This window comes from Mastacembelus armatus, chromosome 1 (genome assembly GCF_900324485.2).
Source record: "Mastacembelus armatus chromosome 1, fMasArm1.2, whole genome shotgun sequence".
NCBI classification, from domain to species: Eukaryota; Metazoa; Chordata; class Actinopteri; order Synbranchiformes; family Mastacembelidae; genus Mastacembelus; species Mastacembelus armatus.
Genome location: NC_046633.1, coordinates 1,132,095 through 1,152,836, shown reverse-complemented (window position 1 = coordinate 1,152,836; position 20,742 = coordinate 1,132,095). Strand labels below are relative to the sequence as shown.

General features: G+C 43.9%; 1 protein-coding gene across 1 annotated transcript; it reads left to right on the top strand.

Moving 5' to 3' along the window:
• Positions 1-11,276: 11,276 nt before the first annotated feature.
• LOC113128880 (homeobox protein Nkx-2.5-like) lies at positions 11,277-13,635 on the top strand. The gene is made up of 2 exons (XM_026304494.1): positions 11,277-11,964; positions 12,937-13,635. The coding sequence occupies exons 1-2, from the start codon at positions 11,538-11,540 to the stop codon at positions 13,575-13,577; spliced, it is 1,068 nt and encodes a 355-aa protein (XP_026160279.1). The 5' UTR covers positions 11,277-11,537; the 3' UTR covers positions 13,578-13,635.
• Positions 13,636-20,742: the final 7,107 nt, after the last annotated feature.

The following is a 20,742-nucleotide window of genomic DNA, read 5'->3' as shown; positions in this document are numbered from 1 at the left end:
TAAAGTGCCCCTGCTGTGCAATAAATCATGCGCTGCTTGTTGTCTATAGATAGATTTGTGTAAACGTACAGTCACTAGAACATGAAGATACACACATATACACAACAAGACAACTTCCTTTCACATGAGTTATAGTCACTCCACAATAGCTCCAATAATAGTTTCCCATCTCTGTGCTGGTGAGAGCGGTGACCCCTCCCTGACCTTTCGGTTCTGGTCATGGAGCCGCTCGACATTGCTTCTGGTTTTATTCATACCACCAAGACAGTAAACAGACAAGGAGGCTGAAAACTGGACTGGACAGTCCTGGTTCAGCAGAGCCAGACACCATCTGTTTGGACAAGTAAAGAAGAAACAGAAGGATTTTATCTGGGACTAATAACAGAAAAACATTTTAGACGTATAAGAAAACCCTGTTTAAGCACAACAACATTAAACGTAACAATGTGATGCTCACAATGGGCCTTATATAAAAATACATTCAAATCACTGCAGCAGATTGTGTCTTTATTCTACTGTTTTGTAGAATAACCTTGCACCTTCATTACCCAAAATGCAACTCAACCACTAGAAGCTAGAATAGGGAGTAAAGTTGGAGCTCTGGCATGTGTCAGTGTAATCCCACACTCCCAGATCTTTTCTCTTTTTGTGTCTATTTGTGTGTACTTCCCCTTTAAAGCTGCACTTACCTCTATGTTTTTAGACTCAGCTACATCTGTGTCAGTCTGCTCTTTGATTTGCAGCAGCTTCCCAGTGAGCTGAATTAATAATAACATTTACAATCAACCTCATACTTTGTTAGAATTACTAAAATTACACACCGGTGTCAAACCAGTTCACGAACACATAAACAAACAAATAACCTAATGGTTTCAGGTCAGCAAGCGATTCAGTGTCTGCAGCGGCAGCGCGGCACGCCACGGATCACTGCTGTTTATGCTGTCTTGTCACACAACAAGTCCCCAGGAGGCCCAGATGTTGTAGCTGCTCTGCTGCTCATCACACACCAACAAGTGAGTAAATAAAGTTTGGAGCTCAGTTTGTGTCTGTGTGCCTTCCCATTAAGAGCTCCGCTGACACAAACAGTGAACCGGGGATTAGAGATTAAAGGAGTTCAAGCTGGATTCACCTCGTGTACTAGACACGTTATTTTCCTTTAAAAGCTATAGTCTCAAACCACAAGTGGAAATCTGAGCTTTACACTTATCCAACCTGCGGTAAACCTGAAGTGTAACAGTGAATCTCTTCATCCGTGTTTCCTCCTTCTTCATCCTTTGTATCAGTGCTCAGGCTTTAAGTGCTGAGGACTCAGGTATGTCTTCGGTTATCTTTTCCATGTATTTTTAATTTAGTACAAACATGGGACAAGATATTATGCCACAAACAATAATATGTTCACACAGTAAAATATATTATTGACTGAACTATGTTGTGCTAAAAATGACTTTAGTTCTTGCGAATTGAAAACGAATCCTGGAATATTTTAGTAACCGATTAATAATTTACAGCAAAACATTTTCTGGCTCCAGTTTCTCAGCGTTGAGTTTCTGCCTTTGCGATGACACATGATGGTTTTTCTGTGGTTTATTGATTAATTAACGTCAAGATGAACAAAAATTAACTGTCACTCGCAGCCCAACACTTTTATTCTTCTTGTGTTTTCTGTACATTGTGTGTTCTGTGTGTGTGTGTGTGTGTGTGTCCATGTGGGGGAAGAAATGAAACTCTCCACTTGATCTGAAGAGCAGCAGAACAGCCACAGCGATTAGATCAGCACTTCAGCTCTCCTGACTGCAGAACACCTGCTGGCTGCGTGTGTTGGGTCAGTCCTGAGGGAGTCCTGCGGTTTTCCACTTCCTGCGACAGCTGAGCTCACAGGTGCCCAGAAACAGACTGAGGCTCGGTCCAGGAGAACAGGAAGTGCGGTGACGTTTGCTCCTCCCACAGCCGGCGGGGAAATGATTTCTCAGACAGAAGGAGGAGCTGAGAGAGAGAGAGAGATGGACGCTGAGGATGGAGGAGGGAGGTTTCATTCTGCTGGTGGTTTCCCTGCTCAGATTTAATGTAGTCCGACATTTTGCTGATTCCTGTTGAGGAGAATCTAAGTTTCCCAGATGGAAGTCAGAGGTCAAGGTCGGGCACAGAGCAGCAGCTCAGGAGACAGGAGGGGTTCAGTCACACTTCAGCGGGCCGGATGCTGTTGTCTCAGGCAGCTGATGGACGGCCTTTAGATGGACATGCTCCTTTTGATTCATTACAGTAGGAAAGTGGTTTCAGTGAGCAGACGGCAGCAGTCACTGTTCTTTATGTCACAGCTGGTGTGTGTGTGTGTGTGTGTGTGTGTAACGCTCTCTCTGGCATGAATGTAAATGACAAATGCAATACACACACAACTTAGCACCGTGCACGTTTTCCTTACAGACAACGGCAACTGGAAGCAAGAAACTGGATAAATCAGCTTCAGTGGGAAAAGGGTTTGAATTAAAGACCCTGAAACTCCTGAGGACTGTTTTAGGTTTTAGATTCGTGTGTGACTGGGGTACAAAAAGGCTGCATTAGTATCGTCTCAAAATAAACTTAATACGAGCAGCAATTTTTACGGTTTTTATTTTTATTTTTTGTCACACAGCCTGATGTAGAGATAAATGTCAAAAAGTAAAATGGATTAAAACCAAACGTAGAGTTACATCTCACTGTGTTGCTGCTGTAACTTGGGGTCCATGGCTCAGGTTTAGATAATAACAATACAGAGACCCAGCACTGACTGAAGGAGCCATCAGCTCACATCCATGATTCATCTCAACCCACGGACACAGAAACATCAGCTTTTTATATTGTGTCTGCTGTCGTGCTGCAGATTGATGACGAGCACATTTCTGCAGGTTTGCGTGTCGGAGTGGCAGAACGAAATGTGACCCTGGGCGTTACATACCGTCACATCAGAGTGTCAGGACGTGGTCGACACCTCCTGACATTCCTGTCACCGTTCAGATGCAGCGAGTGAGAAAATGTTGCCATGTTTCCAGCTCTGTGATCTGTTGGCCAACACACACACACACACACACACACACCTAAACACAGAACAGCAAAGACAGGCCTGTACATGATGTGAGCCATGCTGCATTGCTGAGGTGTGTGTGTCATTCTTTCTTTGTTAGGCCAAGGACTATTTCAGGGTGTGGACAAAGAACTTGGAGGTGTGTGTGTGTGTGTGTGTGTGTGTGTGTGTGTGTGTTGGATTTTAAAACAAAAGCACTGTGATGTTTTGGCCACACACACACACACACACACACACACAGATGACATGTCAGATAAAGGGCTGCCTGCATCATTACACACCTCTACAGCTAATTTACACGACCAACAGGCTCATTAACTGATTCACTGGACTGAGGAGCAGCATCAAGTTCACTTCAGAGGAAACTCGAACCCACGACACGCACAGATACTGACACACACTGGCTCACCTGTACTGTACACATGCAGCAGACACACACAGCCCAAAGTGCTGTGCTAAAGGAAACACACACACACACACACACACACACACACACACACACACACACACACACGAAAAGTTGCTCTGAAACGATCTTTAATTATCGGTTCACTCAACAAGGACAGAATTTGGTTTGCCCACAGATTAAAACTTGCAGGTCTTTCCAGAAGATGTAACCGTCCCTGAGACCTCGCTGTGACCCGCAGGCTCCAGTCCAGTTCTGTCCTCAGGATATTATTATTATTATTATTATTATTATTATAATAACAGAACCAGAGCGACACAGATCAGTATTAGTACGTGTCCAAATGTTGCTGATGCAGGGACACGGGACCTTGGACATGTCTTTGATGAGGAAGTGAAAGTGAAAGTTAATGGCAGGAAACTTTCAATAAACATCCTCCACCTCTCCGGCCTCTGTCATCCCGGCTGGGTAAGGATGACAAACTCCCGAGCAGCAGGGGGCCCTTGACCCCGCCTGCTGGTGCAGAGCCTTCCCAGCTGGTAGCCTCCGTCCACCCGCCCATCGGGGCCCCGGTACTCGAAGTGATCTATTGCCGGTGTCCGTCCGGTCAGAAGCGGGTCTGTCCCGGCTGAGCGCGGCGCTCCAGAGGCCCATGTTTAGCCTGGTCCAGGAAACAGGCCTTTCCTCCGCCTAAACACTGAGAGCCGCTCGGGAACAGCGACGACACCCACAGCACAGGGGGAAACAGGCCGTCAGCGAGGACACGCATGAACAAGCGGTCTCCTGATGCGCCTTTTCAATTTCTGTATCTGCATTTTAAAAAACCATCCTAACGAAGAGCCCACAGGCCCATGTGAGACTCAAAACGTCCAAATACGAAGAGAGACACGAGGGTTTTGTCTGATACTTGTCTTTAAAATTCAAACCTTCCGGCACAGACGCTTCTTCCGTCGTGACAAAGTAGAAAAGTGAAACAAACCTGTGCACAGACGCAGTAACTCGAGTCTGAGAAGTCACAGGCTGCGAGTTTCTTCTTTCATTTCGACTTAATTCATCAGGTGTGACAGAGGTCGTGTGAGTAGGAACTTTCTCTGCGTCTTCTGGGCACATGAGTAGCTGCAGGACAGCAGAGCAGTGCGCGTGCGTGCGCGTGTGTGTGAGAATAAATATCTCCCAAGTTTGTCTCATGGTTCTCGGTCTGAGAGCGGAGGGCTGCTGGAGTTTGGATGGAAAATCATAAACAGTAAAAACTCAAAGCACAACTTCCTAAAAGGCCTTTGAGGCAGGAGGGATCCTGCAGGGCCACCAGTTGGATGTTGGAGACGACAGAAGGAAAAAGCAGTTTGGTGAGTTTAAAAGCGTCTGTTGAGCAGATAATTCATCAAAGATCAAAGACGCACAAATGCACAATTCAGCATCCTGCACTTACACAAGTAAAGAAAGTGGCTTTTAATGTTTCAGGTTCGCCTTTTATCCACTTTTAACGAAATATAATCACTTTTCATACTCGATCTATGAAACCAACATGCCTCAGTGGCAAAATGTGATTCAGATAAAAAAAAATACTGACAATTTGAGGAGTTTCAGTCAAAACGAATTAATTTTGTGGATTAAAAAGTTTAGAATAAATTTCGTTTTAGTAAGTTTTCAATGTTCAGTTCGCTCAGTAGTTTTGCTTTGTTTCTATTCTCTATGGTTTGTGTTCCACAAAGTTGAAGAAACTTCTTTTCCCAGGAGTCTGTGCGTAAATTGTCCGTGCTACTTCGTTTTTATGCATCTAAATTTGACAAAAATTCAAATTGTATATCTAAAAAAAATTCCAGAGTGACGCATCTTGGTCTCTGAGCTGAGACGGTCCCGGGAAGCTTCGTGACTCCCGGACAGAGGAAGAGACAGGGACCCGGTTCGGGCCTGGCAGAGCTCAGCCTGCACTGATTGATGGTTCAATCCAGGCTGGACGCTGTTTAGGAGATAGAGAGCTGATAAAGGAGACGCTCGGTGAGAGAATAAAAGGCTGAAGAGGCTCTAATGTGCAGGAGGGGAATCCGGACTGTCTGCACCCTGATGGAGTGGTCTGCCTCCCCCCTGGAGGCCCTAATGCCCCCCTGTTTATACACAGACAGGCTGACTTCTAGTCAGTGTAGACAGCAGGAGTCATCACGTGGACTGAGTGTATGTGGGGAAATTATTCCTAATAAAACTGCTTCACTCCGAGGAAACTAATCCCTGCACTGAGATAAGACCGAAGAGCCTTAAAGGGTCATTTCTCTTTTGTTCCTCAAGACACTGCTCGGCCTCTGCATGGTTTTCTCATCAAATTAGACCAACAAGCCTCCCTGGAAATTTCTACTTAAGAAACAACACGGTCATAAATCAGAGCTCCGTGAGCTGCGTGGCTCTAACGACTTGTTTCCTTTACCGTAATAACAATGGAAGTGGAAGTTTTAGGAGTCGATATACTGGGCGGCGGGTCTCCCACCCTGCAGCTCAAACGTATTCCTCCTTCATCTCGCAACAATATGCGAAGAAAATAACAAAACATACATCTATCACTCGGGAAGACATCGCCTGCGTTTATATACAAATGCCCCGGTCCTAATGGCTGTAGGGTGGGGATCGTGGACTTTATTTACATGTTAAAAAGGAAAAAAAAAGTTTAGCTCTTGTTTCATTTCCCACATAAATCAGGAATTCCTCTGCCGGTAAAAGTCAGTCGTTTGTCAGTGGAGCCTGGCGTGCCGGGTGACAGAAAACGAGAAACAGAAGTCCTATTAGGTAAACCATTCAACGCCACAATTTATACAGCAGGCCGGGCGGGTTCATAAACACAGCCGGTTGCGTCATGCGGTGTATTTGTGGTTGTGTGTGAGATGTAGAGACCTGCCCCGCACCTTTAACAGCTCACAGCCCTGAGTGAGAACCATGACGCGTAAAATCACCCAGAACATGGGTTTTAACGCTGTATTTTTGTCTTGTGGTTTGTACATTGGACAGAAAACGTTATAAAAAATATCCAGTCACTTTGATTTTCAAATGATCCTGTCTCCAACTTTTTTTGGGAGAAATCCGGGCACCGTTTGGCGTTTTTTGGATAGGTGTGTGGCCTCTGCTGGGCGGAAATAGACGTTACGGATCAGTGAGATAGCGTCTTCCCACTCTGCCTAATGGAGCTATTATTGGCTGCAGGCCTCTGCTATCTAAACACACGCACGCGCAAACAGAGTCGAATAGCCTTTGAGCCGCAGGCACCGAGACGCGCGAACTTTTACGCACGGCTGCTGGACAGAAGGCGAAGAGCGCAGACTCAAACCCACGCTCGTTAAGACTTTTAACGTGTCTTGTTTTTTATTCTATAGTTTTCATCAGTACAAATTATTACTAAACTAATAATCACAATATAGTTTTGTCTGACCAAGCTCAAAAATGAATTTTTTGCAGTTTGGAGCGAATCTTCAGGCCATAACATCAGTGTGTTTTTAGATTTGAGGAGTTTTTACACTTGTCTTAAGGCGAATGACCTTTCAAAATAAAGCAAACATAATATTTCAACGGACTAACTGATCAAAGGAAGGTCAGTAATTTTGAATTTCTGATATTTTAGTGTCGAAACAATCAGACACATAGAGTCGAATCTAAAGTATCAGAAATATGATTAACTTTGTTTCAACAACGCTCATATTTTTCTCCATATTAGTCTAAACATTTAGCCTGAATTGAGAATCGAAATAATGTTTTGGACTGATGAAAACCCGCTACTGATACGAGTAATGAAGTAATTTAATGTATTTTGTTCTAACATTTTACTGAATATCTGTAAAGTTTTTCCTCTAAACAGAAAAATTCAGAATTTAACAAAACATTTACGTTTCATCGCCATTTCTGCCGTTTTACCTTTTGTTCAGGAGAAATAGTCAAATCTATTTTCATGTCATAGATACTGTTTTTTTACTTTATCGAAATCTGCGATTTTCTCTCACTTGTCATTTTATTTATGTTTTAATTGATTCTGTAGTTAATTTCTAATAAACTTGTTTTTTTAAGATCACTGCTGTTTGCGTTTCACAGACTCATCACACTGAACCGATGTGACACACACACACACCTTTTAAGTGTGTGTGTTACTGCTCTTTTAACAAGCTCATAACGTTAACGCGCACACACACACACGCACGCACACGCACGCGCGCGCGCACACACACCGTATTGAAGCGGATGGCTGAAATGATCTCTCCTGTTTCTCCATCCAATCATCCAGAGCCGCCTGGCGCCTCCTCGGTGCTGTGAATGACAGGAGACAAGAGGTGTAGCATTTCCTATTGTTATCTCCACCATCCATAACACACACACACACACACACACACACACACACACACACACACACACACACACACACACCAAGTTACAGTCGTCACCTGCAGTTACTGGGAATATTGTGATAGTATAATTTAAAACAAATCCTGTCTATCAACATAATTAACTCACTGTAATTCCTGCATGTGTCAACCGGAGAAGTGTCAAAATTATCTAAAGTGCTAAAAGATAAAAAGTGAAAATTGTGTGAAAAAGGTCATATCTTCTTTGTTATTTTCCACATTTAATCTCTTGAAAATATTCAGTACACAAAAGATGAGTTTGACTATATTCAGACCAGTTCACCTTTCAAAATGTTGCTAAATTTCTGTGGCTGTATTTTTGTTTTTAAATGTAAAGGCCGGTCAGATGGTACAAGCTGAACAACCTCCTCTCTCCTGACAGACATTTATCTGAGTCACGCTCTGCACAGTCCCCTATGGGCTTTCCCACCTCACTTCAAACATGACAAAAATTCAGCGGCCCCAGATACGATCCCTGAGGTTCACACACACAAACAGGTTTGTGACATCTGGCTCTGAGATGATCCACGTTCTCCTTCAGCAAGTCTCTGTTCATGTCTTCCAAAAAGCAAATGTATGGAGCAAAAAGTCAAACTATGTGACAGAAATTTAAGGTTTTTAGTTTCAATCAGGCAGCATGGTGGCTGAGTGGTTAGCACTGTGGCCTCACAGCAAGAAGGTTCCTGGTTTGAAACCCATCTGTGTGGAGTCTCCAGGTACTCTGGTTTCCTCCCACAGTCCAAAAACATGTATGTCAGGTTGATTGGTGACTCTAAATTGCCCATAGGAGTGAGTGTGAGTGTGTGAGGTTGTTTGTCTCTATGTGGCCCTGTGATGGACTGGGGACCTGTCCAGGGTGGACCCCTGCCTTTCACCCAGAGAGAGCTGGGATGGGCTCCAGCAGATCCCTGGGACCCTGGTTAGGAATAAGGGGGTCTAGAGGATGGATAGTTTCAAATCAAGGAGAAAAGTTCTCAAATCAAAGCTACAAAAAAAAAGAAAAGTAAGTTTAAGGTGTCCATGAAGGTTGGCGCCTCAAAAATAGTTGCAGTTGTGGTGAGATGGGAGTTTACACTATGGAAATATGTTTTTCGTGACAGCCACATGCTGTATACAATCTGCTCTTGATCACATCAGTTAAAAATGAGTTCACACTTTCTCCTGCTGGAACTCGCTGAACCCCAGTTTGGAAATCTTGGTCTTAGAAGAACCATCCAGCCAAGGCCAAGCACCTCTGCACTTAACAGTTTCACTTTTTTTTTTTTCCAATGGAGGCTGCAGAGTGTTGGCTCATCCAACACACAGAAAACACAGCGCTCAGCCTGGCGTCATTGGATTTAATGCTTATTTAAAGTAAATGGAGGCGGCTATGTGCCAGTCTAAACACTAGCCTGCCTTGTTTGGCACTTTTTTACGAGGACGCGCTGATGATGATATAGCGTGAATTGGAGAGAGTCACTGAGGAGTCTGCAGGGAAGCCTCACATATATCTGTCTGGTTCCAGCTATCTGCACAGCACGATATTTACTACCTGCTGGGTGTCACAGGCAAGGACACAGTGGAGCAGGGGCAGCTCACAAGTGTGTGAGGGTCCCACTGGGATTCACTGTTCTTTCTGTAGTGATACAGTGCTCCAGTCTACAGCCACCTCAAGCTGCATGTTATTTATGATAAATTCATTCAGAGAGAAAACTTCACATATACGACGTGGCACTATAATAGATATATGCGTATTTATTATAGATTATTACATTAAAAACAAAAAAAAAGAACAACAGAAAGACTCAAGAGAATCTAGGGGAGATATTGTTTTCAGTTTGTCACAGGCCGAGGGGCCAGTCCTTACACCCACTGACTGACTGTGACTTATACAGACACTTCTGTGATCAGGCTTCGTAGGTTTTAAACAGCGCAAAAGTTGAGCGAGCAAAGTCAAAGAGAAAATGACTTTGTGGCTTTTTCCACTCTGACAAGAATAAAACTCAGAATATCTCAAATAAAGACACTAGGGTCAGTTTAGGTCCATGATAAATGGTTTTTAAAGAAGGAAGAAAAAACTAAAATGAACTAAACTAAATGAAATTAAATATTAGTGAACGACAAAACACAAGAAACAACATTTACATGATGAAATATAACTGAACACTTCATGAGGAAACTTGGACTTGACCTTCTAAAAGCCTGGTCTCAGTTCAGTGCATCAACAGACCGGGTGATCAGAACAGCTACTTTCATTTGGTGGATTTGTTCATGTCTGAATACATTTTCTAAAGTCTCGGATTATTCCTGACATCTCAGGCTGTTTCTTCCTGCTCGGTCCTCCACTGTTCACCTGACGCGTGGCCGGAGAAAGAGCGGAGGGAGCGGGGTGACAGAGGCGAAGGGTCCCGCCGCAAAACGGAAAGCGGAGCTGATAGGAGCAGATTAGGCCGAGCTAAAAACGTCAGTCAGTTTTCCTGGAGGAATTTTAATTGCCCCGGGGGCCCAGCTTATCGGCCCAGGGAGGTTATTAATACAGCACCCGCGATAACGAGGACGGAGAGACACCGAGACAGGAGGACAGGGCCTGTTAGGGTTCAGTCCGCACAGAGTTCTTCTTTAAATACCCCACTTCAATGTAAAAAGGTACAAATCTGCAGCCTGTTCACCACTGGAGCTTTAACATGTGAGATTTTCTTGTTCTGCCATCACACAAATTTTGTGTCTTTGGACAGTGAAGTTTTAACTTTAAGAGTTTCAGCAAATAGCGTCTAACATTTCCTTGTAAGGAGCCACCAATGGGGGCGACCTCAGATGAGTTAAATCAACAAAGTCTAGTCTAGTCACAGCTCGGTCTATCAGATCAGTTTGGTGATTATCCTGCAACCAAAAGTTTTATTTTAACTTCTCAGGTTTCGGGGGCCCAGAATCCACATATACCCAAGGCCAAACCAACCACTGTTAATGTTAATGTTAATGTTAATGTTTGATGTAATAAGAAACGTCAGGTTTTATGGCACTGATACACTGCGTGAAGTAAAATTATAGGACAAAGGTTTCAACTTGACTCCTTGGCCTGAGCGTCAAGGGCTTGACGTGCCACCGCGTCTCTCCAAAGAGCGCGCAGATTTACGCGCGCACCCACACGTGGACCCCCAGGTACTGAGGAAAGAGCAAAACCGTTTAAAACCATAACGCGGTGAAGTAGATTCTAGAGAACATATCTGGGGTCGGGGCAGGACTGTTATCGTGACTCTTGTAACAAAACGTGTGCGTACAAATTCTGCTGGGGCGAATTCAGGAGGCACAGATGGATAAACACTGTGGGCAGGGGCAGAATTCTGTCCACCATGTTCACACTCGTCCGAAACAAAACCAGTACGTGATTATTACGTCACGTACGTGCTATTCCCCCCTCTCTCTCTCTCCCTTCTCCAAATGTTTCCCTTCCAGCCCACACGGACTTTCCATTTCACACACACCCCTCCCCCTGACATCAGAGGAGGCAGAGGCGCTCCTTCGCCCCGGTCCAAACTCCACTTACAAATCTCGACATAATTTCTGACAGAGAGGAGACCTGCATGGACAAACCCGGGACTAATACCCATGTTTTCGTGCCATGAGGGATTCCACAGGCTTAAGGCACCTCCATTTGCGAACGAAGGGGCTATTAAGCTCAATTATTTGTTAGAAAAGGGGTGGAAAAGGAGAAGGGGTGTGCATGTTACTCGGAGGGCTTCATTTCCTCGATGCCTCAGAGCAGGAGCTGGATGACATGATGCTGCAGAGCCCGCTCACGTCCACGCCGTTTTCTGTCAAGGATATCCTTAAGCTGGAGCAGCAGCAGCAGCAGCAGCAGCAGCAACAGTCCGGGTCCCTGGAACTCCAGCACCGGGCTCACACCCAGCAGCACCTGGCCGGGTCTCCTCCCCAGCAGCAGCATTTCCAAACTCCGCCGTCTTGCGTGTTCGCCAGGACCCGGGACAGCTCGTCCTTCTCGGACGGAGAGGACAACCTAGCCTACCTAAGCGCGCTAGCCGTGCGCGAGGAGGACCGTGGAGAGACCAGCCTGTCCCCGGACATGTACGTCCACCCGGGCCTGCAGGGAGCCAAGCTGGAGGCCGCAGAGCTGGAGGAGCAGGAGAGCAGTGAGTTGAAGCACAAGCTGTGTGAAGGCCAGACAAAAGGCAACAAAGGAGACGTGCAGCAAAAATATCCTGCAGTTAGAAATACAGAGAGTTTACAGAGAAAATGTCTGAAATGTACAAAATTAACCAGAAATGTCAGCTAATGTTTTCAACGTTGAATCTAATTAGCCACTAAAATAACATGACCTGTATCCTGGACCAACCACAGCAAAACTCTAGTTTATTTTTTATACATTTAACAAAAATCTAATTTTTGCTGTTGTGTCTTAAAAACCACATAAAGCATCAAACACAACTAGAAAACAAAAGAACCATCGTTGTCTAAATAATCCGGAATAATTTAAAGATGCGGCCCTAAACACAGACTGTGCAAAAATGCAAAATAACAAGACCTGATCCCAGTAAAGGACCAGGCCAGGATCCCCGCGACCAGAGACGAATCCTGTAAAATCTGCAGATGTCAAACAGTTTCTAGTGCTTGAGCTGTGCGCTTGTTCTGCGGAGTCTGTTATGATGTGTGGACCATAAACTGACAATTAGTTTTAAGGAGAACCCACTCAGAGACACAGCGTCTCTACAGGCAAAAGTCCATTAGACATAAACAGCCTCCAAAAGAATCAGGTTTCCAGACGCGTCTTCACAAAGTCACTACAAAGTTAACGCGTTGCCCCAAAATACAATTCACCATTAATATATATATATATATATATTCATGTTTGTATCCTCCCTAATAGTCTTTGTATGTTATTGTCTAATTTGTCTAATAATGTCCAGTCTTTGCTAAAACCTGTTGTCAGTTTAGAGGAAACAAAGAAATGTCCCAGGTCTGTGATGTGTCTCAGCAGTGACAGGTATTGGCTGAAGTTTACCACAGTGTGTGGACTGATAATCGGCAGAATATTCTCTCTTTAGGGGGGGATGATGGTTTCTGAGTTTATAATACTTCCTATGTGATTTTCCCACCCTGCCCAGAGAGCTGCGGGCTGGTATCCCGGGAAGAGGCAGCGGAGGGCGGGCACGGTGACTCCGAGAGGCCGGTGCAGAAACAGAGGAGCCGGCGGAGACCCAGGGTGCTCTTCTCGCAGGCGCAGGTCTTCGAGCTGGAGCGGCGCTTCAAGCAGCAGCGCTACCTGTCCGCCCCGGAGAGGGAACACCTGGCGACCACGCTCAAACTCACCTCGAACCAGGTGAAGATCTGGTTCCAGAACCGCCGATACAAGTGCAAGCGGCAGAGGCAGGACAAGTCTCTGGAGGTGGCGGGGCAGCTCCACCCTCCGGCACCGCGGCGTGTCGCCGTGCCGGTGCTTGTGCGGGACGGGAAGCCGTGTCTGGGCGGTGCGCAGAGCTACGCCGCGGCTGCTCCCTACGGATCCAACCCGTACAGTTATAACGGATACCCGGCCTATACGTACAACAGCCCCTCTTACAACACCAACTACAGCTGCACGTACACCAGCATCCCCGCCCTTCCTCCGTCTAACACCCCCAACGCCTTCATGAACATGAACTTGGGAAATGTGAGCAGCCTCGGCGGCTCCTCGCAGGCCCAAACACACCAAGGGACAGCGGTCACACCGTGCCAGGGCTCCCTGCAGGGAATCCGAGCCTGGTAGCCTCACCAGAATTATTGCCCCTTTTTATGGAGCTTTTTCTTTTTTTCTTTTTTTTTTTGTCAACCCACAGTCTTTTAAACGTGTGTGTTAACTTGGTGAGAACGTCCGAGAAAACAGAACTTCACTTCAGATGAAATTTCACTCAGATTTCCAGCTACTTCAAGTGTGTCACAGCCGAAATTAGTGCGTGTAAAGGCTGAACGCTGCACAGCTGCATCTGAACCGTTTCAGCTTGGGTGAAATTTTATGTTGTGGTCCATTAATTGCTTGGCACATGGGGAATTACGCACAAGTCTGTGCATTTCTCCTTATTTGAACTCAAACATTTCGATGTTTTTGTTTTTAACATGGTATATTTTTAGGTTATGGGGAGATTGAATTGCTTTAAATTGTTTTTTTTTTGTTCAACAGAGAATTGTTTTAGTCTATTTCACATCTATTCAAATAAATGCAAGAAAAGCGAAAGGAGGCGTTTTGATTCTGTATTGGGCTTAAAAAGACCGAGTCCTTTTCAAACCTTCAGTGTGCTGATGAGAGAGAGCCTGAACACTGAAAGTGTATTATCCCGTAGGTAATGAAAAGAAAGATTATTAATAATAATAGCTTAGATTATGTCTTCATTGGAGGGGTCACTGTGCCCATAAGTAAATCAGATGCATGGTGACAAATTTTGCTCATAAACATATTAAGGGGAGAGCTGCTGGAGGAGGCCAGGCCACAGGAACTCTTTGTCCGGGTGCCAGGCGACATGAAAGAAGGAAGTTATTCTCCATCTGAGGTCCTTTAAAGGACGCGATTAAGCACTTAAAATACCCCGAAGAGCGAGTTGCAGCCGCGCTAAGGACCGAGAATAATGGCTCTTATTGGATTGTCGGACAAAAGGTGTGTGGTAGGCAGAACCGGGCACTCGGCAAAGACAAAAGCGCACAGGGGCCGTGAGATTGACGTCTTAATATTCCCATTTGAGGGACAGGCAGTGGGTTATTCTGCGCGGAGAAGGGGACATGGAGGAAAAATGTGGTCACTTTTGTTCCCCTTCAGGAGGCCTTTTTTGTTCGGGGAGAAAGGCTCTCCGAGATCCCCGCCGAGAGGCTTCGGGGGCAGCCGGGCTGGAGGTGATAGCAGCGGGGAGGCGTTTGTGTGAAAGGAGGGGGTATTATTGCTACAAGTTTCACCATTTATCCCGATGTGGAAAATGGACGGGGGAATGTTAAGGGGGAGCCCGGTGCTGAGGAGGGAGCGAGGCTGTGTCCTGTAGCCTATTATTTCAGTGTAGGGGTGTTATTTCAGCCCCAGACCGATGTTATTCTCACAGGTAACAGTCTAATCCTGGACGGGAAACGACCACACTGATCTCATAATAAATATTTAGACGGTGATTTAAGCACGCACAGAAAAAAACACCGGAATATCACAGTGATAGGATAAGATTTAGGAATCGAAAGGTCGTTATTACGCACAACAGAGGAAAGTAAAACTCTAACAGGGAGGTGACGGGAATATTTTTGCTCGGGTTTAGTGAAGGCCCACTGGAGCTAAATGATCCCACACCACAGGAAATTTACTTTGGTCAGATGTTGGTTTGCTGCTAAAATACACGATTAACTGATAATAGTTCAGATAATTCATGGACAACGATTTTACATCGATCTTTTCAAATGTGAGGATTTGCTGCTTTTCTCTATTGTAAAACATTTTCCACTGAACAACCAAGTTTTGGGGACGTTAGACCAAACACACTCATATGAAGACATCAAGGAAACTAACGGCCTAACCTTTTTCTTAATAAAAAGATGCCTGACAGTCCCAAAGGTCGGATAGGTTTGGTTAAAGAATGACTGCGGATGATGTTTTATATCAGAAGAGGATTTTTATTTAATCGAGGCGATAATCGGAGATGCTAATTGGTCATTACGCACAAATGAGGGCTAAAGTTACGCACAGGGTTCAATTTCAGACCAAACCTGAAAAATCGCTGAAAGTTCCAATATTTGCTGGAATAACTCTTAAGAATATAAATCATCATGAAAGTTGTGTGAAAATTAGGCAGGGGGGGAGCATCAATTGCTGTTTTTCCCCGGGAGTAATTGTTCCTGTGGCCTGAGAACAGTTGTTTCCCAAACCCATTCTCGTATAATTACACCCACATACTCAAGTCCTAATGTGAGACCGCAGCTAAGACTGAGAGCAAACAGCGGGAGACACAGTTACTAAAACCCCCACACACACACCAAAGCCCAGACCCGGTTTATCCTCAGACACGTGGGTGAAAACGGAGCAGTTCTTGAATGACAGGGGTTTGAAGCAATAATCTCATATGCTCCTCTGTTGGGACATTTTAAGAGATGCCTGCAAAATAACCTCAAACTGCACGAATAATTTAGCAGCCGCTTGAGGGGAAAACCTGCACAAGTACAAACTGGTGCAGCGAGACCGGACAGAACGAATAAAAACTACTAAATATCCTCGTTATCTGCTGGATCGGTGCGTCTGTCCGGCTCCGCTCCCTGCCAGACTCTCGGTCTCTGGGCTCGGATTGAAGCCTGTCAGTCTGAGCTGTTAACCAGCTGAGCTGCTGTTTGGGACAAACAGCGCTAAAGTCCATCAGAGCAGCTTAATGCCTTCTCCTCACTGGTGAGGACTGAGCGGTAAACACAGAAAGCCGATAAGCTGCGCGCCCTCAGGTGCTGCCCGGCCACAGGATAGAGACTGATGGATGCAAATAAAGACGAGACAGAAAGGCGTCTGGTGCGTAAACACCGCTGCCTACCGGGCCAATATATAAAGAGTGAATCAAACTTATCATAAACTTTGTGCTGTATTTGAACTGCATTATCATGATGAGCGGGGGTGGGGATTGTTAAGACTTTACATTCAAGCAAAAATGATTTTTTATTGTGTCATAATGTGGAACAAATACGCACTAATATATTAAACACTAACTACTATTTCTGCCAGTACGGTTCTATTGGATTCAAAGTGTTCTTGTTAATTTGTCCAGCCCTGCTACTTAATACTACTACTACTAATAATAATAATAATAATTATATATGACATCTGTTACTGTGACTGATTCTGGTTAAAGATTAAGATTCATTTCTGAACAAATCTGTCAAAAGTAAAATAAAATCAAATACTTTAAATACGTGAGTACAAAACCATTATACTATTGAAGTAAATAAATCATCAGCAAAGACTCAAAACAAAACAAAACACCCCTGATTAATCCATTGGATTATTGTTCCTGCTGCATTAAATTAAATTAGTTTGTGAAACAACAGTTTATATTTTAAACTCTGGGTTTGGGTTTGGTTTATAGTTTTCTAATTAATGTAGTGGAAACAAAAGCATCAGAAAATAGAAATTAAAATATATGTACTGTCAAAAATGTAGTTACATGTAACCACAATGCAACGGTGTGTACAAAAACTACTTTTCTGCAGTTTAATGTTCCTTAAAGTAGAAACAGTATCAACACTGAGAACTAAAGCGATGCTGGTAATTGAGAGTGGAAGAAGACGTCAACACACTGTACAATCCTGTTTCACTATTTTTGGATCTGTCTGTGAGCTTGCTGACTTGTTCAGCCTCCAGCCAACAACCGCTCTGATCAAACACACACCTGTAATCAGCCTGCACACAACACACCGCACGGGCGTGCAGAGATTTGGAAAGTCCTCCTTACGTTTGATTTCATCAGATGAACCTTCTGTGGCTTTTCCCCAAAGATGCAACTTCCACAGATCCTGGATCAGACCTTGGGAACACAAACCACACTGATATGCACTGTCAGTCAAAGGTTTGGAAACACCAGCTCTTTGGACTGGATGTGGGTTAGGGAGTCCAATCTTGACTCTTAATCTGACTCTTAGCTTAATCTAAACACCACAAAACACTTTGTTTCAAACAGTCATATTCCACATCCCCACTCTGAGGACATTTCCAAATTTTTACTACTAAATCCAAGTATTTTTTTTTAGTTTACCTTGAGCCTTCACTGATTAACAAGCCAGTCAGAGCTGCGGGCTTCATTATCTTTGTAGTATTAGCAGTCAACAGGCAGCACGCCTGGCTGCACCCACTCCACAAAAGTAGCTCTATCCAATCCGATATTCTGTGGGAAAAGACACATACACACGAATGTGAGTCCCTGTCAAATGTCGTAGTAACATTAACGGCTTCACTTCGAGGAGGTTCAAGAACATGTTTAAAATGCACTGAGCTCTCTCATTAACGAAAGAAGCAGCCCTCTGTGTTTCCTCCCTCACATTGTGGTTTCAGGATATTTCAGAAGTGATTGTTTTTACATTTCAGGTCAAATTCATGTGATTTGACACAAAAACAAGGTGCACATAGATGTTCAAAGCTTCTCCTAAAGTGTCAGTGCAGCTATTCCTGAAGGAAGCAGCAAGAAAACGACAACAGAAAACACTCAGCTCCATACGATCAAAATCAAAATTAACACCATTTCAAATTTGGATTTTTATAAAAGACATTCTGATTCAGTGTTTTTTTTAATCCAGATTATGTTGACTATGTGTTTCAAAGTCAAAATGACAGAAATCACATTCTTTTTTCCTATGAAGTATGATTTATACTGGGTTTGTTAAAGGAACAAAAATCATCGTTAGCTCTGGTCTCATGAGGAAACTCCCAGGTCGTCATCACTTGTTCTATGATGCTGAAAGTGTTTGCAGTGGATCAGGTTACTGCAAATCATCTGAAGTTGGTTCAGCTACGAAACAGAAACTTAACTCAGCATGAAGTTATCAATCAAAATCACTACGTTGGATCATTATTCAATTTAAAGAGACAGTTCGTCATTTGATGTGAACAGTGGCTGAAGCCATTTAGTTTAGTTGGTTAAAAACGTGAGCAGCCAATGACTTAATTTAACGTGTTTAACTGTATTTGAGACTCCCAGTTCCCACCATGGATGCTTTTCTTGCAAAATGCCTAAAAAGATAAGACTCTAAAGAGTTTTAGCTCAAACACAATGGCTCTGCTAATATTTAATTATGTAAAAACTCTAATTAACTAACTAAAACAACCTCAAGTTGCAACAAAAACTAATCTGAATTAACTTTAATTAATAAAAAATTGTTTATGTTGGTGCAAAAAAGATGATTATATTTTTACTATGAACATGTTTAAACTGAGGATGGCTAAAACGTTAAAAAGGTATCAGCAAAGAGAATTCAAACATAAAAAAGTGCTTTGTAGTATAATAGTAAGTTTAATTACACTCTGTGTCTAACATCAGAAACATCTAAGAGGTCTGTTGAGTCTAATAAAAAAATAATAATCTTGTGTTAATGTGTCAGGCTGTAACATTATCAGTTTGTTGGCTCGCTCTGTGTTTCCGTCATAACACCCACACGTCGTTGCAGAAGGGCTGTACGTGCTGCCTCCTCCTCTCACATGGCCCTTTTGGATCGCTCATAAAGAGCAACGATCTGCGGGCTGCAGAGCTGAGTACAGACAGGCCCAGACAGGCTGCGCTCTCACACAGAGACACGCCAACGAGCAGAAGGCCGCGCTGCATGTTTGATTGCTGCAAATCCTAATAACCTTAGCTCCACAATGAGCTGCTGGTATGACAAGCTTTTCCTCTCCAGCTACCTCTCTGATGCTGGAACAACGCCACGCTTTCCTGGGAGTTTGAATAAACCAAATTAGAAACACGCAACACAAAACTGAGCCAGGGATCCTCTGCAAGATGATCTCATGGAGCAAAACGTACTGTGAGTCCCAGTAAAACCAGTGTTTCCAACAACACAGCCAAATCACTTCAGTTCAGTGGATTGAAAGCAAATCCATGCAAATATTCTGTGTATTCTCCAGTTAGAGATGTAAACTAGCAAACCTGTCGGCCTGGGGACTCTTCTCCACTTTCATTAAAGGTTTACTGAAAGAAACAATTCAGTCTTCATTTTTTTTAGACATGAACACACAGATGGACCAGTTTGTCTATGACTGCGGTATATGCAACACTAATTTATTGCTCTTCATTGGAAGATAAGGTTGTTAAGATAAGATAAACTTTAATCATCCTCGAAGGAAATTCATTTTGTTGCCAGAGTGTGTGAGAGTGTGTGAGAGTGTGTGAGAGTGTGTGAGAGTGTGTGAGAGTGTGTGAGAGTGTGTGAGAGTGTGTGAGAGTGTGTGAGAGTGTGTGAGAGTGTGTGAGAGTGTGTTCATTTTCTCCTGACTCTTTACTTCTCATGAATCCAGTATTTACACTGGTGACTAGAGGTGGAAATACCCTGTCACAATCTACAACAACATTTTTACTGAAGACATGCTGCTGATTTTCACCCTGCCAGTTTCTGGTGTGACCTTTATCACTCAAACCCATTTTTGCAGATAAATTAGCTCCAGCTGACACAGTGAGTCTAAAAGTCTAAAGCTGCAGGCTCCCAGCTAACAACAGCATCTTATCATGCTAAGTTATAAATTTAGCCTGCAGGTTAAAATGCTAGCACAGTTGGCGCGGTAAAGCTAAACACACTGGTTTAACTCCAGTATCTTCAAATCAGCTTTACATAATGATAATAAAGGCATTGATGACAAAGCCTGACAAGAACAGGGCCTCCCTTCCGGCACAGTCCTCTGCACAAACCTTATAGTAAATCTATCCAATATTGATGGATTATTGATTAATAAATGGATAAATGCTAAGTTGCTGTTGGCTTGTGCTCCCCCACTGCCTACTGGACTAGCTACTAAACGTAATGCCATAAAATATCAGCTGTAAAGGTTTTAAAACCCGTATTTGTCAAAAGTGCTGAGCTTCACTGTAAACTGTGCTGATCTCTGTGGATGGCAGCATCTGGGAGCTTTTGAAAATATCCACCGACTGAAGATTTGACACCTACAAGCTCTAGTGTAAAGTGCTCTTCAGAGCCTGCACAGTGTCTCCAGCCAGCAACATGTACTGCTTACTCAGATCAGTGTCATAGATTTTGCAATGAACATGGATGTTTGGAAAAAGTCTTTTTAACTGGTTTCCTGAGACCTGGGGTGGGAGGTGGGAGGAAGGGCAGCCAAAAGAGCTGCTTTAGCTCGTTCATCAGTCCGATATCTAAATATTTATCCTGCAATCTCCATTTATCCATGCACTGGGGCAGCTTTCTGGGTCAAAAACATTATGTTTCTGGGAAGA